The sequence below is a fragment of the Coregonus lavaretus genome, assembly GCF_964263955.1.
Source record: "Coregonus lavaretus genome assembly, chromosome: 18".
Classification (NCBI taxonomy): Eukaryota; Metazoa; Chordata; class Actinopteri; order Salmoniformes; family Salmonidae; genus Coregonus; species Coregonus lavaretus.
Genome location: NC_140005.1, coordinates 47,471,855 through 47,497,554, shown reverse-complemented (window position 1 = coordinate 47,497,554; position 25,700 = coordinate 47,471,855). Strand labels below are relative to the sequence as shown.

Genomic DNA, 25,700 nt, shown 5'->3' with positions numbered 1-25,700 from the left:
GGTGAGTAATCGCTGTTCTGATGTCCAGAAGCTCTTTTCGGTCATAAGAGACGGTAGCAGCAACATTACGTACAAAATAAGTTACAAACAATGTGAAAAAAGACACAAAATAGTACGGTTGGTTAAGAGTTTATAAAACGGTGCCATCCAACAGTTCAGTGCAACGCTGTTTGGATTCAACACGTCGCAACGCAAGTGCAGCTGTAGAAAACCTAATGTCTGCTATTTGGCATAACTTGTAGCTTGCTTGCTACTTATTTAACAGTTTAACAGGAAATGTGCTAGCTAGCTGGTTAACATGTCTAAAAACGAGTTTGTGGGTGTCCTTACAAGCTAAACAGCTAGCTAGTTAGGGACTCGCTTTGAAAGTTGGATCTTCTTATCATCTGAGGCTTTAAAATTGTATTTACACTTTGATTTCGACATTCAAACTAATTGGGTTGGTTAGGAAACATGTTGTTCTATTGAATTATGTTTTAAGCCAAACACAGAGCATACCAATATTTTCGACGAAATGTGCATTATTTATGCTAATTAGCTAGCGGGACAAGCAACTGATTTTGATAGCGCACATAACAATTGCAAAAGGCAGACATGACAAATAACAAAGACCAATGAAAAAGGGATTTAGGTAAAAGAGCATAGAAGCAAAATACATATTTACAATCCTTTATTTCAATTGCTGTGAATTTCATGTCTGCCTTTTGCAGTTGAGAATCACTCTGTGATGATTTTCTTCAGTCTGGAGTTACATCAGACCAACGTGCCTCTCTCTCCTGCTCTGCTGCGTTGATGCTCACAGAGCCTTCAGAAGGTATTCACGCCTCTTGACTTGTTCCACATTTTGTTGTTAAAGCCTGAATTTAAAATGGATCAAATATATATTTTTTGTCACTGGCCTACACACAATACCCCATAATGTCAAAGTGAATTCAGTTTTTCGAAATGTTTACAAATTCAGAAAAAAATGTAAGCCGAAATGTCTTGAGTCAATAGTATTCAACCCCTTTGTTATGGCTAGCCTAAATACGTTCAGGAGTAAAAATGTGCTTAACAAGTCATATAATAAGTTGCATGGACTCACTTTGTGTGCAGTAATAGTGTTTAACATAATTTTTGAATGACTACCTTATCTCTGTACCCCACAAATACAATTATCTGTAAGGTCCCTCAGTCGAGCAGTGAATTTCAAACACAGATTCAACCACAAAGTTGACCAATTCCTCTCAAAGAAGGGCACCTATTGGTAGATGGGTAAAAAAAGCAAACATTAAATATACCTTTGAGCATGGTGAAATTATTAATTACAGTTTGGATGGTGTATCAATAAACCCAGTCACTACAAAGATACAGGCGTCCTTCCTAACTCAGTTGCCGAACTGGAAGGAAACCGCTCAGGTTATTCACCATGAGGCCAATGGTGACTTTAAAAGTTTAATGGCTGTGATAGGAGAAAACTGAGGATGGATCAACAACATTGTAGTTACTCCACAATACTAACCTAACTGACAGAGTAAAAAGAAGGAAGCCAGTATAGAATAAAAATATTCCAAAACATACATCCTGTTTGCAAGAAGGTACTGCAAAAAATATGGCAAAGCAGTTAACTATTTGTATTCAAGACAAAAAGTTATGTTTGGGGCAAATCCAATACAACACATTACTGAGTACCACTCTCCATATTATCAAGCATAGTGGTCGCTGCATCATGTTATGGGTATCCTTGTAATCGTTAAGGACTGGGGGGGTTTTCAGGATAATGTCAGTCTATGTCATGGAAAGAGCAGGTCTTTTTAATGTTTTGTACACTCAGTGTATACACTGGAGTTGCTTACCAAGAAGACAGTGAATGTTCTTAAGTGGCCGAAGTAGAGTTTTTACTTAAATCTACTTAAAAAACTATGGCAAGACCTGAAAATGGTTGTCTAGCAATGATCAACAACCAATTAGACAGAGCTTGAAGAATTTTGAAAATAATAATGGGCAAATGTTGCACAAACTAGGAATGGAAAGCTTACAAAGAAAGACACATCTGTAATCACTGCCAAAGGGGCTTGTACAAAGTATTGACTCAGGGGTGTGAATGCTAATGTAAATTAGATATTTTCATACATTTGCAAACATTTCTAAAAACATGTTTTCACTTTGTCAAAATGGGGTATTGTGTGTAGATGGGTGATTTGTTTTTTAAATCAAATTTGAATTCAGGCTGTAACACAACAATAAGTCAATAAGTGGAATAAGTCAAGGGGTATGAATACTTTCTGAAGGCACTGTATTTACAAGTGCTCCGGTGAATAGGCTAATGTTTAAAACGTTTATGACAAGTTCAAATTAATGCACAGTTCATAAAACCGTTCCCAATGTTGTTGTGATACTAGCAAACTATTGGTGATGATGTAGTATTGTGTAAAAATAGATTTACACCATCTGATGGCATGCATTGCTAGGTTTGGCTATTTAGCTAGCTAGCTAATATTAGCTATTTAAGGGTAGGAAGCATGCATTTTTACTCACCAATGTAACAACATAGTGTGGTAAAAGACTTAGTACCATAGTTGTGGTCACAATCTAGTGACCTACACTACCTGTCAAAAGTTTTAGAACACCTACTCATTCAAGGGTTTTTCTTTATTTTTACAATTGTCTACATTGTAGAATAATAGTGAAGACATCAAAACTATGAAATAACACATATGGAATCATCTAGTGACTAAAAAAGTGTTAAACAAATAAAAAATATATTTAATATTTGAGATTCTTCAAAGTAGCCACCCTTTGCCTTGATGACAGCTTTGCACACTCTTGGCATTCTCTCAACCAGCTTCACCTGGAATGCTTTTCCAACAGTATTTAAGGAGTTGCCATATATGCTGATCACTTGTTGGCTGCTTTCCTTCACTCTACCGTCCGACTCATCCCAAATCATCTCAATTTGGTTGAGGTCGGGGGATTGTGGAGGCCAGGTTATCTGATGCAGCACTTCATCACTCTCCTTCTTGGTAAAATATCCCTTACACAGCCTGGAGGTGTGTTGGGTTATTGTCCTGTTGAAAAACAAATGATAGTCCCACTAAGCCCAAACCAGATGGGATGGCGTATCGCTGCAGAATGCTGTGGTAGCAATGGTGGTTAAGTGTGCCTTGAATTCCAAATAAATCACAGACAGCGTCACCAGCAAAGCACCACCACACCATAACACCTCCTCCTCCATGCTTTACGGTGGAAAATTTACATGCGGTGATCATCTGTTCAACCACACCGCGTCTCACAAAGACACTGCGGTTGGAACCAAAAATCTCAAATTTGGACTCCAAATAAAGGACAATATTCCACCGGTCTAATGTCCATTGCTTGTGTTTCTTGGCCCAAGCAAGTCTCTTCTTCTTATTGGTGTCCTTTAGTAGAGGTTTCTTTGCAGCAATTCGACCATGAAGGCCTGATTCACACAGTCTCCTCTGAACAGCTGATGTTGAGATGTGTCTGTTACTTGAACTCTGTGTAGCATTTATTTGGGCTGCAATTTCTGAGGCTGGTAACTCTAATGAACTTATCCTCTGCAGCAGAGGTAACTCTGGGTCTTCCATTCCTGTGGCGGTCCTCATGAGAGCCAATTTCATCAAAGCGCTTGATGGTTTTTATGACTGCACTTGGAGAAACTAAAAGTTATTGAAATGTTCCGTATTGACTGACCTTTGTTGGCCCACTACTTGGACCAACAAAGCTAGCTAGCTAGCGGGTAGCTACTGGTAACTTTTAGCAACTGTGGTTAGTTGTTTCCAATGTTATTTCACGCTTAAGAGTATCTGTAATTGAGCCAGCTAGCTACCTACCATTCAGCTGTTTTTCTAACCTCATTATCCGAGGCATTAACGTTAGGTGGTTGGTAGCTGCTGTACTTAATTACAGCTACTGATTGCAGTCTGCCACCCAGTTAGCTGGCGTTGGGTAAGTTTGGCTTTATACATAGCTTGGGCTTTGTCGAGTAAGGCTTAAACTATGTATTTAGATTGTAGTTAGGTATTATAGGTAGGCATCGTGGGCTGTATATTATTAGGTATTATAGGTAGGCATCGTGGGCTGTTGTGGGTAGTTGTTGTATGTAGTTATTGTAGGTTACTTTTGTATTCGGCGGTGCCGGGTGTAGCACGAAGCTAGCTAGCTAACTCACCTCCTGGACTAGCTGGCTAGTAGCTATTAGCAACGGTAGCAACTAAATACAATATCCTTTTAGCCAGCCACATTCGTTCGCAGCGACGCCGTTTTTCAAACAAAGTCAACACAGCAGTCATTGCTAGCTAGCCAACACTACCAGCTGGCTGTACTGTGGTAGCTAAATACAATATCTTTGTGCTAGCTAGCCAACGTTTAATCATTGCTGCGTTATGAAAGAACTAGACACGGACACGAATTATCTGTTTAGTGTGTTAACACACTATTGGTAGTTTGTTGTAACCAAGTATTGGTGCTAAACTGTGTGTTATTGGATGCTAGCATGCTAGTTAGCTATGGCGTCATAGTTAGCTAGCTGAATAAAGTAAGTTGAGTCTAGTCCTTGAAACATTGAACCGCTGTAGCTTACAACAATTCAAATTTCTAAAGTGGAAGTTGGGAGAGTTTTATTCGGGTGGTTCAGTGAAACAATTATAGTTTCTGAGGTGGAAGTTGGGAGAGTTATATTTTTTTGGTGAGGGAGGCCTTGCTCTCTCCTTTCCCAGATGTTTAGTTCATTTCATTCCGATCTCCTCTGCATTATTGTAGCCATCTGCTACAGCCTGTCAACTATGCCTCTGCCTATCCCTGTTCTCTCCTCTCCGCACAGGCTACACAAACGCCTCACACCGCGTGGCTGCTGCCTCTCTAACCTGGTGGTCCCTGCACGCACCACACACCTGGAGTTCCAGGTCTCAGGCAGCCTCTGGAACTGCCGTTCTGCTGCCAACAAGGCTGACTTCATCCCAGCCTATGCTACCCTCCAGTCCCTCGACTTCCTGGCGCTGACGGAAACATGGATTACCACTGAAAACACTGCTACTCCTACTGCTCTCTCCTCGTCTGACCATGTGTTCTCGCATACCCCGAGAGCATCTGGTCAGAGGGGTGGTGGCACAGGAATCCTCATCTCTCCCAAGTGGTCATTCAAAATTTTTCCCCTAACCCATCTGTCTATCTCCTCATTTGAATTCCACGCTGTCACAGTCACTAGCCCATTTAAGCTTAATATCCTTGTCATCTATCGCCCTCCAGGTTCCCTTGGAGAGTTCATCAATGAGCTTGACGCCTTGCTAAGTTCCTTTCCTGAGGATGGCTCACCCTTCACAGTTTTGGGGGATTTCAACGTCCCTGTGTCCACATTTGACTCATTTCTCTCTGCCTCCTTCTTTCCACTCCTCTCCTCTTTTGACCTCACCCTCTCACTGTCCCCCCCTACTCACAAGGCAGAATATACGCTTGACTTCATCTTTACTAGATGTTGCTCTTCTACTAATCTCACTGCAACTCCCCTCCATGTCTCCGACCACTACTTTGTATCCTTTTCTCTCTCGCTCTCCTCCAACACTACTCACTCTGCCCCTACACAGATGGTAACGCGCCGCCGCAACCTTCGCTCTCTCTCTCCCACTACTCTCTCCTCTTCCATCCTATCATCTCTTCCCTCTGCTCAATCCTTCTCCCTCCAATCTCCTGATTCTGCCTCCTCAACCCTCCTCTCCTCCCTTTCTGCATCCTTTGACTCCCTGTGTCCCCTATCCTCCCGGCCGGCTCGGTCCTCCCCTCCAGCTCCGTGGCTTGACGACTCATTGCGAGCTCACAGAACAGAGCTCCGGGCAGCTGAGCGGAAATGGAAGAAAACTAAACTCCCTGCCGACCTGGCATCTTTTCACTCCCTCCTCTCTACATTTTCTTCATCTGTTTCTGCTGCTAAGGCCACTTTCTACCACTCTAAATTCCAAGCATCTGCCTCTAACCCTAGGAAGCTCTTTGCCACATTCTCCTCACTGCTGAATCCTCCCCCCCACCCCCCCCCCCTCCTCCCTCTCTGTGGATGACTTCGTCAACCACTTTGAAAAGAAGGTTGACGACATCCGACACTGCTGGTCCTGCTCACACTGCCCTACCCTATGCTTTGACTTCTTTCTCCCCTCCCTCTCCAGATAAAATCTTGCGACTAGTGACTGCAGGCCGCCCAACAACCTGCCCGCTTGACCCCATCCCCTCCTCTCTTCTCCAGACCATCTCCGGTGACCTTCTCCCCTACCTCACCTCGCTGATCAACTCATCCTTGACCGCTGGCTATGTCCCTTCCGTCTTCAAGAGAGCGAGAGTTGCACCCCTTCTCAAAAAACCAACACTCGATCCCACTGATGTCAACAACTACAGACCAGTATCCCTTCTTTCTTTTCTTTCCAAAACTATTGAGCGTGCCGTCTTTAGCCAACTCTCTTGCTATCTCTCTCAGAATGACCTTCTTGATCCAAACCAGTCAGGTTTCAGGACTGGTCATTCAACTGAGACTGCTCTTCTCTGTGTCACGGAGGCTCTCCGCACTGCTAAAGCTAACTCTCTCTCCTCTGCTCTTGTCCTTCTAGACCTGTCTGCTGCCTTTGATACTGTGAACCATCAGATCCTCCTCTCCACCCTCTCCGAGCTGGGCATCTCCGGCGCAGCTCACTCCTGGATTGCGTCCTACCTGACCGGTCGCTCCTACCAAGTGGCGTGGCGAGAAGCTGTCTCCGCACCACGTGCTCTCACCACTGGTGTCCCCCAGGGCTCAGTTCTAGGCCCTCTCCTTTTCTCCCTATACACCAAGTCACTTGGCTCTGTCATATCCTCACATGGCCTCTCCTATCATTGCTACGCTGACGATACACAACTAATCTTCTCCTTTCCCCCTTCTGATAACCAGGTGGCGAATCGCATCTCTGCATGTCTGGCAGACATATCAGTATGGATGACGGATCACCACCTCAAGCTGAACCCTGGCAAGACGGAGCTGCTCTTCCTCCCGGGGAAGGACTGCCCGTTCCATGATCGCGCCATCACGGTTGACAACTCCGTTGTGTCCTCCTCCCAGAGTGCGAAGAGCCTTGGCGTGACCCTGGACAACACCCTGTCGTTCTCCGCTAACATCAAGGCGGTGACCCAATCCTGCAGGTTCATGCTCTACAACATTCGGAGAGTACGACCCTGCCTTACACAGGAAGCGGCACAGGTCCTAATCCAGGCACTTGTCATCTCCTGTCTGGATTACTGCAACTCGCTGTTGGCTGGGCTCCCTGCCTGTGCCATTAAACCCCTACAACTCATCCAGAATGCCGCAGCCCGTCTGGTGTTCAACCTTCCCAAGTTCTCTCACGTCACCCCCCTCCTCCGCACACTCCACTGGCTTCCAGTTGAAGCTCGCATCCGTTACAAGACCATGGTGCTTGCCTATGGAGCAGTGAGGGGAACGGCACCTCCGTACCTTCAGGCTTTGATCAGTCCCTACACCCAAACGAGGGCATTGCGTTCATCCACCTCTGGCCTGCTGGCTCCCCTTCCTCTGCGGAAGCATAGTTCCCGCTCAGCCCAGTCAAAACTGTTCGCTGCTCTGGCACCCCAATGGTGGAACAAGCTCCCTCACGACGCCAGGACAGCGGAGTCACTCACCACCTTCCGGAGACATTTGAAACCCCACCTCTTTAAGGAATACCTGGGATAGGATAAAGTAATCATTTTACCCCCCCCAAAAAAAATAATATAAAAAAAATAAAAATAAAATAAAAATTTGGGGAAAGTGGTTATCCCACTGGCTATAGGGTGAATGCACCAATTTGTAAGTCGCTCTGGATAAGAGCGTGTGCTAAATGACGTAAATGTGCCCTTGAGCAAGGCACTTAACCCTAATTGCTCCTGTAAGTCGCTCTGGATAAGAGCGTCTGCTAAATGACTGAAATGTAAATGTAAATGTAAGTAATGATGGACTGTCGTTTCTCTTTCTTATTTGAGCTGTTCTTGCCATAATGTGGACTTGGTCTTTTACCAAATAGGGCTATCTTCTGTATACCACCTCTACCTTGTCACAACACAACTGATTGGCTCAAACGCATTAAGAAGGAAAGAAATTCCACAAATTAACTTTTAAAAAGGCACACCTGTTAATTGAAATGCATTCCTCATGAAGCTGGTTGAGAGAATGCCAAGAGTGTGCAAAGCTGTCATCAAGGCAAAGGGTGGCTATTTGAAGAATCTCAAATATAAAATATATTTTGATTTGTTTAACACTTTTTTGGTTACTACATGATTCCATGTGTGTTATTTCATAGTTTTGATGTCTTCACTATTATTCTGCAATGTAGAAAATTGTAAAAATAAAGAAAAATCCTTGAATGAGTAGGTGTTCTAAAACATTTTACCGGTAGTGTTATTGTACAAATATAGTTATCTTTTTGGATATTACATATTCATTAACTTATTTCCAGATGACTTCTAAACTACCCACAATGCACTATTTATCAACGTCATATGGAGGATCTACTCTGTGCTACCGACTTTGTATGATAGCTTGGTAGCTAGCTCAAGCTGGCTAACGTTAGCCAGTAGCCATGCTAGCATGTAATTACATTCCAGACCAAGTGTTGGTGGTGGTGAGTTACAATCCACCAATTACGAAGACGTGGAATGTAAAGAAGGAGCAGTTGGGGCACGTGCGGCCATGCAGCATGCTCTTCACAGACTTTGTGGCTGTGTTATAGGAACCCATTTGGATGGCATGCTCTGGTGCCTTCTTGCCATGGGCTCAAATTGCCCCCTTGATCTATTTTTATTTTTATTCAGGAGTTTTTACCCCATTTTCTCCCATTGCTAGTTACGACCATGTCTCATTTCTGCAACTCCTCAATGGGCTCAGGAGAGGTGAAGGTCGAGACTTGCGTCCTCCGAAACATGACCCGCCTGGCCGCCTACCTCTTAACACACTGTTTGCTTAACCCGGAAGCTTACCCGGAGGATAAGCTGTTCGAATGATGACTGTAGTCAGCTTGCAGGAGCCTGGCCCACCACAAGGAATTGCTAGAGCATGATGAGAAAGGGAAAGCCCCACCGGCCAAACCCTACCCTAACCCGGACGGCACTGGGCCAATTGTGCGCCGCCCTATGGGGCTCCCGGCCACGGCCGGCTGTGATACAGCCTGGGATCGAACCTGCTTGATCTAATTGTGTAGTACTTCGCCTGTTCTCCTTTTAGTTTTGTCAACTTTTCGGCATGTTCTCTATGAAATAGGCTACAAAAGTTTTGTTACTTATTTCACCTAGGTTTAGTGCTAGCGCGCTAGCTGACGGACATCTGGAATCTATCTATTTTGGATTTCCCTGAGTCTCCCTCCCAAACTGCCCGCCTCCCCATTGCTTTGGTAGCTAACTCAGCCTCCACTCTTTTAAAAGTTTTACCATCGGATGGGCCCCAGCCATCAATCTGTAAATCTGCTCTCACTTTCCTTTTAATCTGTGGTTATGTTTTCGTTGTGTTTTGTTAGTTGTGTTCTACCTGGTCTCCAGTAGTTGGGCTCTAGCATGCCGGCCATAACCGTGGTGGTTGGCTAGGCTGGCTAGGCTAATAGCTAGTTGGCTAAATAGCTAACAGTAGCTGGCTGGCTACGTTGCTGGCTAAGATAACTGCATCTACCACACATTCTTTGATAATTGGTTAGATGGCGTTATGTATTTCCAAAACGTTGGTTTACTTTAATGTAGCTGTAAGCTAGGTGTTGATCGCAACTGGCTGACTCATGCACTGCTAACATAACATTATCAGGCTGGTAGGGTTAATGTTTGCAGGTTAGTAGGGCTAACATTAGCAGGCTATTTGACTAGCAACCTTGCAAGTTGATTTGTAATAATAAATTGTGGGGGTCTAGATGTGATGACTAGCTTAGAAAGAATGCATTAATGATTAAACATAAAAGGTTTGTACTGTACTGATATAAATTGTTTCACATAACAAGCTGTGATTCATGTGAGGAACGTTAGGGGGTAGGATGAGATAAGACTTGTATTTCTCACAGACACGAACACTGCCTCTTTGTGATCTGTGAACCGTCCAAGGACGTGTACTGCAAAAAGGTGCTGACTCTCTGGACAGGTTGTGATGATAACAAACTTATGCCTGGCAACAGTGTGCAACAGTGGAGCGCCAAGGGACTGGGACCAGCCTGTGCGCCAACGATTGGCTGAGTAAGTCTAAACCACGCTCAGTCTCTACTCTGATTGGCCAGCAGGGAGCGGGAACTATCTCTGTCAGAGTATTTGAAGAAGAACTCAGAACAATGGATCAGTTCTCTGAGTGCCCTGTGTGGTATTTCAGTGGACCCGTATATACGAACATCATATTTACCATTGAAGGTTTTGCATTAATTAAAATACTAGTATATCTTAGAAGTCGTGTTGACCTCTTTTGTTCCTAATACCAGATTTGAATTGACGCAACTTAACAATTGGTGACCACCGACTGTGATCTGGTAGAAGGGACTTCGCTGGGTATTGTCCGGCCCATTGGACATCTTTGTCATTGGACGGTGTGTTTCACAAATAGTCAGGACTACTAAAAACAGGTAAGCAGACACCTATTGTTATATAACTAAAGTTCTGCACATTGGCTTCATCCAAATTAAAGTATTTGGTTTAATTTGAAGTTATACATTTGAAGTTATTTATTTTGTAGTTTACATTATAGGGAATAGGATGGCTTGCCGGGTCTTCCATATTACATCGCACCACAGAAAAACATTTTCCAACATGACTTCGCCATTCTTCGGAATTCTGATCGGTTTTATGTAATAATTCGAAAAAATTGAAAAGTAAGGTGTAACTTTGAATTGAGACTTTTGATTCGTATACCAACGTAAATCCATACAGTGAGGGAAAAAAGTATTTGATCCCCTGCTGATTTTGTACGTTTGCCCACTGACAAAGAAATGATCATTCTATGATTTCAATGGTAGGTTTATTTGAACAGTGAGAGACAGAATAACAACAAAAAAATCCAGAAAAACGCATGTCAAAAATGTTATAAATTGATTTGCATTTTAATGAGGGAAATAAGTATTTGACCCCCTCTCAATCAGAAACATTTCTGGCTCCCAGGTGTCTTTTATACAGGTAACCAGCTGTGATTAGGAGCACACTCTTAAAGGGAGTGCTCCTAATCTCAGCTTGTTAACTTTATAAAAGACACCTGTCCACAGAAGCAATCAATCAATCAGATTCCAAACTCTCCACCATGGCCAAGACTAAAGAGCTCTCCAAGGATGTCAGGGACAAGATTGTAGACCTACACAAGGCTGGAATGGGCTACAAGACCATCGCCAAGCAGCTTGGTGAGAAGGTGACAACAGTTGGTGCGATTATTCACAAATGGAAGAAACACAAAATAACTGTCAATCTCCCTCGGCCTGGGGCTCCATGCAAGATCTCACCTCGTGGAGTTGCAATGATCATGAGAATGTTGAGGAATCAGCCCAGAACTACACGGGAGGATATTGTCAATGATCTCAAGGCAGCTGGGACCATAGTCACCAAGAAAACAATTGGTAATACAGTACGCCGTGAAGGACTGAAATCCTGCAGCGCCCGCAAGGTCCCCCTGCTCAAGAAAGCACATATACATGCCCATCTGAAGTTAGCCAATGAACATCTGAATGATTCAGAGGAGAACTGGGTGAAAGTGTTGTGGTCAGATGAGACCAAAATGGAGCTCTTTGGCATCAACTCAACTCGCTGTGTTTGGAGGAGGAAGAATGCTGCCTATGACCCCAAGAACACCATCCCCACCGTCAAACATGGAGGTGGAAACATTATGCTTTGGGGGGGGGGGTTTTCTGCTAAGGGGACAGGACAACTTCACCGCTTCAAAGGGACGATGGATGGGGCCATGTACTGTCAAATCTTGGGTGAGAACCTCTTTCCCTCAGCCAGGGCATTGAAAATGGGTTGTGGGTGGGTATTCCAGCATGACAATGACCCAAAACACACGGCCAAGGCAACAAAGGAGTGGCTCAAGAAGAAGCACATTAAGGTCCTGGAGTGGCCTAGCCAGTCTCCAGACCACAATCCCATAGAAAATCTGTGGAGGGAGCTGAAGGTTCGAGTTGCCAAACGTCAGCCTCAAAACCTTAATGACTTGGAGAAGATCTGCAAAGAGGAGTGGGACAAAATCCCTCATCAGATATGTGCAAACCTGGTGGCCAACTACAAGAAATGTCTGACCTCTGATTGCCAACAAGGGTTTTGCCACCAAGTACTAAGTCATGTTTTGCAGAGGGGTCAAATACTTATTTCCCTCATTTAAAAAGCAAATCAATTAATAATATTTTTGACATGCGTTTTTCTGGAATTTTTTGTTGTTATTCTGTCTCTCACTGTTCAAGTCAACCTACCATTAAAATTATAGACTGATCATGTCTTTGTCCATGCATGGGCAAACGTACAAAATCAGCAGGGGATCAAATACTTTTTCCCTCACTGTATGTTACATGTGGTTACGTTTATGCTACCTACCTTTAAAAGGGTATCTGTGTTTGTAGCTTCCCCACATCTTTGGCTTCCGTATTGCAGGCTCTCTCTACTTTCACTTTCACTTTTCCACATGTTAGGTGTTTGTGCAGCAGAGAGGCTCGCCAGTTGCCATTCATGGGTTCATGTAATTGCTTTGCATTCACTCACTGCTGCATGTATTTAATCTCGTCCAGGTAAATTGGTCCACAACAAGTTTTGTTTTGTCTATTTCCTGTTTTTTTGTCTATTTGCCATTGGTTTATGTATTTATATTAGACGGTGGTCTTCTGGAATGTAGGATGTGTTACACATAAAACAATTATGAATGGATTGTTTCTAAATCAGTCCTCTTTTTTTCAGACTACGTAAGCGGAAGATATTACTGAAAGTATAATAACATCAATTTTTCAAAGCACTGGTAGTGCGTTAGATTTCTATCACCTGAACCATGCGTAGAACCATGTAAACACGTGCACGAGCTCGGCAAGTATGCGTGCGTCTTGTGCATGTATTTTTAGATTTTCCGCACACTTCAGGTGATAGAAATCTGAACGCACTACCAGCACTTTGAAAAGTTTATGTAATTATTACTTTCTTGTGGACATATTGTCTCACATATTCTGATTCAAATGCTCATTTCTGCCCAACGTAGAATGCAATTCAATGCAATTCAACTTTCGGGTTTCCAGGCAAGCTAGGTACTAGCCAGTTATGTAATTCCACCACCCGTGCTGTTGGTGACGGTAATTTACCATCCTCACAGTGTCTGTGCCCTGAGAAGGTATTGTATGCTGGAGCCAGACCCTATTGATCTTTGTGTTATGCATTTATATAAGCCCGTGGGATTTTGGAATGTATAGTGTGTGACATAAAAACCAGAACTCTTTTATTCAGACTATGTAAGAGAGAAATATAACTGTTGATTACTTTTGAATAATATAGCACTTATGTTAATGAAATACTTTTACTGTTATCTAACAAATGTATTATTTGAGTCTGCTTTGATGCTTGCTTTGCACTGCATTTATTTACTGGAGTCATTTAATCTCATCTAGTAATAAAAGACCAGAACCGGCAACAGTGTGTCCTGTGTCCAGTCAATCTACATGCACCACAACACAATGCAGAACTGAAGCCAGAGCGCAGTTGCCAGCGCATTCAAACATAGGTTCACTAACAATAAATGAAGTTCCATTAATGAACATAGTAGCTTAATTACTTGTGATTGTGTTCATCTGTCTAGGTAGAAATTGCATAAAATGAAGTCTGATGAACATAAAAGTAAAGTTATAAAGTAAGTAGCTGTAAGGTACACAGAAACTATGGTGAAACTATTAAGAAAATAATAGGAATTTGCATGGTAACAGTGGAACAGATGTTTGCTTTAGAATACAGTGCCAAGGCCCCATAGGTACACTGAAACTATACAGGAAGTTATGGTGAATGAAGGAAGAAAGTAAGGGTAAATTGCATGGTAACAGGGGGACAGAGCTTGCTTTAGAACTAGTGTCAAGGCACCATGGGTACACTGAAACTATGGTGAAACTACACATGAAGTAACAGGTAAGGTGCGTAAGATTTACTTAAGTACATTGCTGAAATAACTGGGTATTGACAGGAAAATAATTGGAAACAACACAGAAACAAGACCGCAACGAAAAGGTAACCTCCCAGCTACAAGCAACAACCCAAAAGGTACGTTTTCTAAAATGTTTGTAGTTTCTGAAAAATGTCTCTTAAATTAGTACATTATTAATAAGTATAGCGGTTGTAAAAATGTTGCTTCCTCTCTCGTCCCTCTCAACCTCTGTCTTTCTATCTGTTCCCTCCATGACCTTGTTAGAGGGTCACAGAGTGACCTTGTTTGCAGTTCTTGGAGCTTGCTCTGCCACCGGATCCTCCTCGATTTCAGCCCTCCATCGATCGCTTCCCACTCACCCCTCAAGGACGGAAACTCAAACCCTTCTTCCCTCCCTCACTGCTTTTTGCTCTCTCTCCCCCTTCCCTCATTCACCCTCTTCTCCCCTCTAAGCTATCCCCATCTCTCTGTCACTCTCTCTCTCTCTCTTTCTCTCTCTTTCTTTCTTGTTCCTACATACTCCTTGACTCCACCATGCACCCACCCGAACCCTGCTCCGGTCTTCTGACCACACGCATGCACGTACGTGCACACACACCGTTCTCAAGGTTGCAGTGACCAGACCCATGAATAAATAATGTGTTTTGTTGGGGGGGGGGGGGATTGAAGAGGCATCACTTTCAGAAAAACCATTTACCCTCCTATTGTGTTTCTAAAGGGCCATGTAGAGAGAGGGAGAGAGCATTGCAGCTTGTGTTAACTAAAAGCACTGCCCCTGTAGTCGAACCTGTACAATGTTACGTACACCATCTTCTCTGTGACCTTCTGAGATCCACACTCACTCTCTTTCATCTTCAAAAGCTCTTCAACAATTTATGTCAGCACTTACGACAGAGAAAAGTATTGCGGAATGATACTTATTCCAATGTGAGTAAAAAATAAAAAAATGAAAAACGATTCTACTGTCAGAAGTATCTCTTTGTGTGAAAGGATTAGTCCAGCGGATAAGAACCAAATATACCTGAGATCAATCCACTTTATTATACATAGCTGCTGGACTATGCAAAAAATTACCTCAAATTACCCCCTGAAGGTCTTAAGATTATTTTATGATCAAAATTATTGCAAGTCATTTTTATGATGTTTGGAATGATTTTACCCTATTTTCTTCTAACAGGAAATCCAGATGGCAGCCATTCTATTAAAATGGCCACCCTGGTTGACCGGCAGGCTTCCCAGAATGCCTCCAATCTTTAAAATGTTCCTTAAGGTATCTAGTATTAGTGTTCCAAGTGTGATATTTGTATCATAAAATTGAACAATTATTTCACCTATCCGCTGGACTAGATGTTGAATACCACAGGGACTCCAGCGGAATGGGCTGTGCAGTTTAGGAGTCAATGCAGGCTCTAATCAGACCCTACACCCAAACGAGGGCACTACGTTCATCCACCTCTGGCCTGCTAGCTCCCCTACCTCTACGGAAGCACAGTTCCCCCTCAACCCAGTCAAAGCTATTCGCTTCTCTGGCACCCCAATGGTGGAACAAGCTCCCCCACGACGCCAGGACAGCGAAGTCACTGACCACCTTCCGGAGACACTTGAAACCCTACCTCTTTAAGGAATACCTGGAATAGTATAAAGTAGTCCTTCTACCCACCCCCCCCTCCCCCCCCATAAAAAAATAAAAAAGAAGAAAAATAAAAAAGTGGTTGTCCCACTGGCTATCATAAGTTGAATGCACCAATTTGTAAGTCGCTCTGGATAAGAGCGTCTGCTAAGTGATGTAAATGTAAATGTAAATGTAATGCAGACATAGCCTCTGCCACAGGCTTTCACCTCACCTTCGGGATGAAGGTATTTTGAGAACAACATCAGCGAAACCTGGAGCTGTGGCTAATGCAGACACAATCTGGAGAAATACCTGGGTGTCAAATTCTGTACCTGCCAGCCATTAGTTTATGCCTTTTGCTCCTTGTTGAAGTTTATAATTTTGTCCTCTACATGGAAAAGCTTGTCAATGCCTTCCATCTTCCATTCCTTGAAAATATATACAGTGAGGGAAAAAAGTATTTGATCCCCTGCTGATTTTGTACGTACAAAGAAATGATCAGTCTCTAATTTTTTATTTTTTTTAATCTGTGGAGGGAGCTGAAGGTTCGAGTTGCCAAACGGCAGCCTCGAAACCAAGAAACGTCTGACCTCTGTGATTGCCAACAAGGGTTTTGCCACCAAGTACTAAGTCATGTTTTGCAGAGGGGTCAAATACTTATTTCCCTCATTAAAATGCAAATCAATTCATAGCATTTTTTACATGCGTTTTTCTGGATTTTTGTTGTTGTTATTCTGTCTCTCACTGTTCAAATAAACCTACCATTAAAATTATAGACTGATCATGTCTTTGTCAGTGGGCAAACGTACAAAATCAGCAGGGGATAAATTACTTTATCTATAAAAAAACATGAAACCCTACAAATACAACGTAAAAGTCCATGACAAAATACCCCAGTCCCTAAAGAACTATTCAAGTCCCTTTGTCTCTCTCCTTCTCCTCCCCCCCCCTCTCCCCCTCCTCTCTTATCCACCTAACTAAACCAAATCCTTGCCCCTTCCGGATCTTGGAGGTGAATCAACCCTCTCTTGACTTGATGTACGACTTTTTGCCCGTTTCACCCGCTTGTCCCTAAATGTGGGACGGATAGAGAGAGAGGTGAAGAAATGATTGGATTCCTCTCTGTTCTGTATGGATTACGGCGTGACCCTGTTTTCAATCCAATCTTCTGGGGCGAAGGTAAACAATCAGTCTTGATAAAGGATTGGATAAATCCTCAATCAGAGCCATTCTCTGTACAGCAATCCCTTTATTGCCCAGGCTAACATGGCTAAATTGGATCCTCTCAGAGAATGAGGGGGAAGGGAGAGAGGGGGAGAATGGGATGGTGCCCTAGCTCTCTTCCCAATTCCAGGAAGAATCATGGTGGAATTTCCAATGGCTGGAGACTATTGCTGGCATGCAGAATTCTGTCTTCTAAATTGCAAGTAATCCCAGCAGGATAATTTTTTTGAAGTTATGTCATAATTAAGTAATTTTAACCAGTTTGCTGAGCTGAGAAAGTTGACTGCTATGGTATCCCTGTTAGAAATGTATCATCAAATCAAATCACATTTTATTTGTCACATGAACCGAATACAACGAGTGTAGACTTAACAGTGAAATGCTTGCTTACGAGCCCTTCCCAACGATGCAAAGTTAAAAATAATAATAAAAAGAAAAATCGGAACACAAGAATGTAGCTATATACAGGAAGTACCAGATCAATGTGCAGGAGCATGAGGTATTTGAGGTAGATACAGTATGCACGGCAAGGTAAAGTGATTAGGTATCAGGATAGATAATAATAAGAGTAAAATGAAGAACAGATCGCAACAGCATATGATGTGTGTGTGTTGTGTCGGTATGCGTGTGTGTGGGTTTTGTGTGAGAGTGTCAGTGTAGTGTGTGTGTAAGTGTGTGTATACAGTGCCTTGCAAAAGTATTAATTCCCCTTGGCGTTTTTCCTATTTTGTTGCATTTCAACCTGCAATTTAAATTGATTTTTATTTGGATTTCATGTAATGGACTTACACAAAATAGTCCAAATTGGTGAAGTGGAATGAAAAAAAAAACATTTTTCAAAAAATGTAAAGAAATTAATAACGGAAAAGTGGTGTGTGCATATGTATTCACCCCCTTAGCTATGAAGCCCCTAAATAAGATCTTGTGCACCCAATTACCTTCAGAAGTCACATAATTAGTTAAATAAAGTCCACCTGTGTGCAATCTAAGTGTCACATGATCTGTCACATGATCTCAGTATATATACACACCTGTTCTGAAAGGCCCCAGAGTCTGCAACACCACTAAGCAAGGGGCACCACCAAGCAAGCGGCACCATGAAGACCAAGGCACTCTCCAAACAGGTCAGGGACAAAGTTGTGGAGAAGTACAGATCAGGGTTGGGTTAGGAGGGCATTAATCAGAGAGGCAAAAAAAGAGACCAAAGATAACCCTGAAGGAGCTGCAAAGCTCCACAGCGGAGATTGGAGTATCTGTCCATAGGACCACTTTAAGCCGTACACTCCACAGAGCAGGGCTTTACGGAAGAGTGGCCAGAAAAAAGCCATTGCTTAAAGAAAACAATAAGCAAACACATTTGGTGTTTGCCAAAAGGCATGTGGGAGACTCCCCAAACATATGGAAGAAGGAACTCTGGTCAGATGAGACTAAAATTGAGCTTTTTGGCCATCAAGGAAAACGCTATGTCTGGCGCAAACCAAACACCTCTCATCACCCCGAGAACACCATCCATGTTTTTCATTGGCAGGGACTGGGAAACTGGTCAGAATTGAAGGAATGAGAAATGGTGTTTAATACAGGGAAATTCTTGAGGAAAACCTTTTTCAGTCTTCCAGAGATTTGAGACTGGGACGGAGGTTCACCTTCCAGCAGGACAATGACCCTAGGCATACTGCTAAAGCAACACTCTAGTGGTTTAAGGGGAAACATTTAAATGTCTTGGAATGGCCTAGTCAAAGCCCAGACCTCAATCCAATTGAGAATCTGTGGTATGACTTAAAGTTTGCTGTACACCAGCGGAACCTATCCAACTTGAAGGAGTTTGAGCAGTTTTGCCTTGAAGAATGGTCAAAAATCCCAGTGGCTAGATGTTCCAAGCTTATAGAGATATACCCCAAGAGACTTGCAGCTTTAATTGCTGCGAAAGGTGTTTCTATAAAGTATAGACTTTGGGGGGAGGGGTGAATTGTTATGCACGCAGTTTTTTTATTGTCTTATTTCTTGTTTGTTTCACAATAAAACATATTTTGCATCTTCAAAGTGGTAGGCATGTTGTGTAAATCAAATTTACATTTACATTTAAGTCATTTAGCAGACGCTCTTATCCAGAGCGACTTAGTGAGTGCATACATGTTTCATACTGGCCTCCCGTGGGAAACAAACCCACAACCCTGGCGTTGCAAGCGCCATGCTCTACCAACTGAGCTACAGGAGGCCTTCAAGGAGGCCAAATGATACAAACCCCCCAAAAATCCATTTTAATTCCAGGTTGTAAGGCAACAAAATAGGAAAAATGCCAAGTGGGGTGAATACTTTCACAAGCCACTGTAGGTAGTGTGTGTATATATGATCTTGTGAGTGTGCATAGAGTCAGTGCAAGATAGGGTCAGTGCAGATAGTCTGGGTAACCATTAATTAACTATTTAGCAGTCATGGCTATTTAGCAGTCTTATGGCTTGGGGGTAGAAGCTGTCTCTGAGCCTGTTGGTCCGAGAGCCGATGCTCTGATACCGTTTGTCGAATGGTAGCAGAGTGAACAGTCTATGGCTTGGGCGGCTGGAGTCTTTGGCAATTTTTAGGCCCTTCCTCTGACACCGCCTGATATACTGTAGAGGTCCTGGATGGTAGGGAGCTCGGCCCCAGTGATGTACTGTCCTGTCCGCACCACCCTCTAGCGCTTTGCAGTCAAGATGCTCTCCATGGTGCAGCTGAATAACTTTTTGAGGATCCGAGGGCCCATGACAAATCCTTTTAACCTCCTGAAGGAGATGAGGTGCTCTCCTGCCCTCTTTGGGTATAGGTGGACCATGTTAAGTCCTTAGTGATGTGGACGCCAAGGAACATAAAGCTCTCTACCCGCTCCACTACAGCCCCGTTTCTCCTATAGTCCACGATCAGCTCCTTGGTCTTAACGATTGAGGGATGAGTTGTTGTTATGGCACCACACTGCCAAATCTCTGACCTCCTCCTTGTAGGCTAGCTCATCGCCGTCAGTGATCAGGCCTAAAACTGACGTGTCATCAGCAAACTTGATGATGGTGTTGGAGTCGTGCGTGGCCATGCAGTCGTGGGTAAACAGGGAGTACAGGAGGGGACTAAGCACACACCCTTGAGGGGTCCCTGTGTTGAGGGTGAGCATGGCGGAGGTCTTGTTGCCTACCCTCACCATCTGGGGCCATCCTGTCAGTAAGTCCAGGATCCAGTTACAGAGGGAGGTGTTCAGTCCCAGGGTCCCCAGCTGGATCGCCAGCTTTACAAGCATTTCGCTTCACCCGCAATAACATCTACTAAACATGTGTATGTGACAAGTACAATTTGATTTGATTTGATTTGGTGAAGAGCTTGGAGGTGACTATGGTGTTGAACGCTGAGCTGTAGCCTATGAACAGCATTCTCACATAGTTATTTCCCCTCTTGTCCAGGTGGGAGAGGGTAGTGTGAAGTGCAATTGAGATTGCATTATCTGTGGATCTGTTGAGGCGGTATGCGAATTGGATTGGGTCTAGGGTGTCTGGTATGATGGTGTTGATGTGTGTCATGACCGGCCTTTCAAAGTACTTCATATTTACAGATGTGTGTGCTACAGGGCGATACTCATTTAGGCAGGTTACCTTGGAGCTCTTGGGAACAGGGACAATGGTGGTCACCTTGAAACATGTTGGGATTACAGGCTGGGACAAGGAGAGATTGAAAATGTCTGTGAAGACACTTGCCAGCTGGTCTGCGCATGCTTTGAAAGTGCGTCCTGGTATTCCGTCTGGCCCGGCGGCCTTGCGAGTGCTAACCTGTTTAAAAGTTTTACTCACATCGGCCACGGAGAGCGAGTCACACAGTCATTCGAAACAATAGGGGCTTTCACTCAAGACTCAGTGTTGTATTCCTCGAAGCGAGCATAAGCAGTCTTGTAACCTCGCGTCTGCTTCATCGGACCACTTCCGTATTGAGCATGTCACCGGTACTTCCAGTTTGAGCTTTTGTTTGTAAACAGGAAGCAGGAGAATAGAGTCATGGTTAGATTTGCCGAAGGGAGGACAACGGAGGGCCTTATATGCATTTCTGTAGGTAGAATAAAAGTGGTCTAGAGTTTTAGCGCCCCTAGTGGTACAAGAACAATCTCTGGGAGCGGATGTTAAAGTTAAGTGGTGCACAATTGATAAAATTAGATTTCTGAGGAATATCTCCTAATAGCCGCTGACTTTCTCTGTTTGTGAAACGTTTCCAAACGGACTTAGTCTGAAACCAATCGGGAAACATTCATAAAATCTAACAGGCTGTCTTGTCACATCGAGTATTTTACAATTGCTTCGAAAAATATACATTTACCGTGCTAGACACGTCTACTCCACTGAAAAGTCTGTCCAACTGTTTCTCATAAGTTAGATGCTTATAGCTCATTATGTCCAGGATATACGTGTTTATAAGTATGGTCCGATGTGGCTCAGTTGGTAGAGCATGGCACTTGCAATGCCAGGGTTATGGGTTCGAGTCCCATGGGGGACCAGTAAGAACAAATATGAAAATGTATGCACTCACTACTGTAAGTCGCTCTGGATAAGAGCATCTGCTAAATGACTAAAATGTGAGAGAAAAAAAAACATGTTTATTAAATGTTTTGTCATGCACACTGCATATGGACAAACTGCTCTCTACCAGGGTGCCCAGTTTATGGGAAGTTTGCTGATGTGCATAAGATGACGGATGGAGAAAGGGAGTAGAGGGGTTGATTGGGGATCAGGTATCTTCAGAATGCCACTGCAGGGGAAACTCAGTAGTCCCGGTGGGACGCGGCACAGACAACCGCAGTGCCCCGCCAAACGCCATGACATCATCAGGTCACACATTCCAACGGAGAGGGCAAATCAGACACAACACCCCATCACATGGACACATACTGTATTTCTCTGACATTTGACAGCTGTTCAAAGAAGCCATCCCTTGTGTGTTCATCTCAACACCCTTCAATATGTAGTGAAGAGTATACATGCCTTAAAGGGATACTTCAGGATTTTGGCAATGAGGCCCTTTATCTACTTCCCCAGAGACATAAAAATGTATCCACAAGTTAATCTGACTCTGGGGAAGTAGGAACGCCAGTCCAGACACAACACTGCTTCACAACGTTGTTGATGTACAAGAACAGTAATAATCACTGAAATGTAAGAAGTACTGTACCTATCACTTGTAATTCTGTCTGTCTGCTTTCCTGTCTCTCTCTCTCTCTCTCTCTCTCTCTCTCTCTCTCTCCCCCTCTCTCTCTGTCATAACTTCCCCTTTCGCAGCTTGCCACCCCAAATGGCTTTTTTTAAGACACTGCAACCAAAAAAACACATGAGCTCCATATTCTATGGCTATTTTGCTTAACTGATATGTTCCTCATGAGGATTAAACTCAATTCACGGTTGCCCCTTTTGAATGAGAGAAGGAGGAGATTTTGGAACGTTTTCAAGCCGCCAATTGTCTTCCAGGTTAAAGGTCACATATAATATAAACATCCTAGCATTCCAAGCCAAATGGGATAGTGACAATCGTGTGTGTGTGGTCTGTGTGTGTGTGTGTGTGTCCATATTGGTATTCCGACTGTGAATGGAAGGCAGGTGGCGTGCCAGGTTGCCATGGCAATGCCTCAGTTAAGACATTACCAATTGGAGGGGAGAGCTGAATGGAGGTCACCATGGTCCTCTCCTTACACAAACACACACGCACACTACTCTGCATTCTCTTCCATCAGATTCCTCAGTAGGGAAAACACTCACACACCCATACAACTCACACACTCAATCTTTCTCTCTCTTCCTTTCTCTCTCTCCCACACACAGGGTCTCGTTCGTTCTCTCTATCACTCCATCGACAGTATCTTCCACTTTCCTTTATCTCTTGCTTTTTATCTGTCCATCACTACCTCCATTTCTCTCCGTTCACTATTTCTCACTTTCTCTCTCTCCTCCCTGTATCTTCGATGTATTTAAAAGTCACACTCTGCAAGAATGGAAGATGTTGACACATAATGTAGAAAAAGTCAAGTAAACCACCCTATGATTTACCATGCAATATTTAATATAACTAGAAAAATGACATTTCCTGAAGAAAATATGTGTGCTTGCTGGTGTTGAAGTATGTTCATAATACAGGAGGCTGCTGAGGGTAGGACGGCTCATAATAATGGCTTGAATGGAGCAAATGGAATGGCATCAAACACATGGAAACCATGTGTTTGATATCTTTGATACCATTCCACTGATTCCGCTCCAGCCATTACCAAAGCTCGTCCTCCCCAATTAAGGTGCCACCAACCTCCTGTGGTTATTAATAAGTAAGGTGGAATACAGTAATGTTCTTGCTTCCGTCAACCACACTAAGAACTGCCTCAACTCAAGACCTCATAACTCATTATCAAGTAGATCTAATACTAACATGTTGCCTTGGTCACACCATTTACACTATATAGCCAAGGCCTCACTGCTGCACGTCTCACGATAGCAAACTTTCTTCAGACACTCCCCAGAGAAGACAGCCATCCCAAATCATGTCTACCCTTTGTCTCACCTTGAATAGACTGACTTTTTTCTAGCTTTCTTTCTTTCCCTTTCCTTTGTGTGAGTGTGCACAGGCACACTCACACAAATACACTTAGAATTGAACGCTGCTGCGCACCATAGCCCAAGGCAATACCAGCGCTGATAGTGCATGTAATATTGTTATTATTGTTTTACATTCGGAAAGCGTGACCAATATAATCATTATTCAAAATACATGACTGACACAGGTCCAGAAGGAACAAGCCATTGCTGTTGCAATTTATGGAATTTCACAACTGTTCCTTGACAAACTGAGATAGGAAACTTACTTGTGTCTATATTTGCCTAAATGTTTTTTCTCTCTAACACTTTAATTGAGGGAATGAAAGTTTGATTACATTTGCACATTTTTGTTTCAGAGCCAAGTCTAAATAAATAAAGAGCGATAGAGACTGTGTGTGTGTGTGTGTGTGTGTGTGTGTGTGTGTGCGCGCGCGCGTGTGTGTGTGTGTGTGTGTATGTGTGTGCGCGTGTGTTCGAAGCATCAGTATGTTGTATGTGAGTACATGCATTCGTGTGTGTGTTTGCAGCAGACAAGAGTCAGGCAACTCTGTGCCAAAATGCACCATTCTACACAAGTAAAGCAGTTATGGTATAAAGTGAATATATTCTTTAAAAGTTTTGGATTGAAGAAAGACCAAGTATAACATCTGCATGACCTCTAAAATAATTGGGTCCTTTGTACTGCCAAGGTTTCTGTAGTTACTGTGGATCCAACTAAAGTATTGAAATATGTCTGTGAGTGTCTGTATATAGGAAGGAATATGTATGAGAGAGAGAGAGAGAGAGAGAGAGAGAGAGAGAGAGAGAGAGAGAGAGAGAGAGAGAGAGAGAGAGAGCGATAGAAAAAAGGGGAAAACAGAGCGAGAATGAGAGTGGAAAAGGAGAGAGATGCAGAGAGAAAGAAACAGAAAGCGAGATTGGGAGACAAACAGAGAGAGAGAGAAAGATGCAAGTGTGACTTGTGTGACTTGACTTCTAAAACTATGGTTTTGGAATGCCTTGGCGATATTTACAGATGTAGGCTATTTCATGCCAATAAAGCACCTTAAATTGAAATTGAATTGGAAGAAAGAAAAAATGCATCAGTCCCTGAGAGGACTGTAGGGGGTTAGATGACTCAGGGAATCAGGCAAAGAGGAATCTGCTGAGCCAGTTTGGGGATAGTAGATGACGTGGGCAGTGGAGGTGGGGGGGCAGGGGGGGCACAGACACACCCCATCCTGTTTTATTCATGATGATCTCATGCTACCAGACCTGTGGGTATCCCGGGGGATCACACTGCTTTTCTCACCTCTCTTACACTCACACGCATACACACACACACACACACGCACACACACACAGTCTAAAGTCAGCTTGATCTGCATTAGTGCTCAAAATAGGTCTCAAAACAGCTCACACCACCACATGGTCAGATCTGAGAAAGAGTGAGTGCTTTTTAATAAGCACTTTAAATCTGCTCCTTCGTCAAATACAGGGGGGGGGGGGGGGGGGGGGGGGGGGGGGTTGAGAATACTGTGTGTGTATGTGGAGGTCAGAGAATTGGCATTGTGTGATTTGTTGGTTTGATGGTGTATCTAAGATGGCTTTGCAAGCCCCATGTTTCTCTACCGGCGTTCCAAGCCCCATGTTCTACCAACTGAGCCACACAGTCATGTTATGTCATGTTACCTGTGGTTGTGGGTGTCCTTTGACCAGACATTGGAGCTCCAGGCGGTCTCCCTCTCTGATAGTGTAGATCCTCTCACTGATGTTGTCTTCCTTCACCACGCACGCCTGGCCCGCATGCGAGATCTGGGCATTGGCAGGGGCTGCGTCAACACATAAGGAGAAACAAAAGAGAAAGGTCATATTTTCATACTAAATAACAAATATGTTTTTGTTAAGGTAAATGAAAGTTTTAGAGGTCATTCCTGGAAAAAATTAGATTTCTTAGTTTCGAACGGCTCTCCTTTATATTACAGTTGGAAGACTTACACCCATATTCAGACACCCGAGTAAAAAAAAATTCAATCATAATCGTCACGGAAAATTCAACAAACGTTGTTATTTTTTAAAGAATGTTGTGAAGTTCTATCCCTAAAAAAATCTACAAATAAAGATTGAACTAATCAAAGACTTGGAGTTTGGTATCTTAGTGTTGGGCTAGAACAAAAACTGATTGGATTGAGAAGCA

At 43.3% G+C, this 25,700-nt stretch overlaps 1 protein-coding gene across 1 annotated transcript in view; it reads right to left on the bottom strand.

Moving 5' to 3' along the window:
• The window catches only part of LOC311145544 (MAM domain-containing glycosylphosphatidylinositol anchor protein 1-like), a gene marked incomplete at its 3' end in the record, with an annotated part of 411,583 nt that overhangs the window by 296,842 nt on the left and 89,041 nt on the right, over positions 1 to 25,700 (bottom strand). The window contains exon 3 of the mRNA XM_084181813.1: positions 25,196 to 25,335. Within this exon, the coding sequence (XP_084037939.1) occupies positions 25,196 to 25,335 (140 nt within the window). The remainder of the gene's footprint in view (positions 1 to 25,195; positions 25,336 to 25,700) is intronic.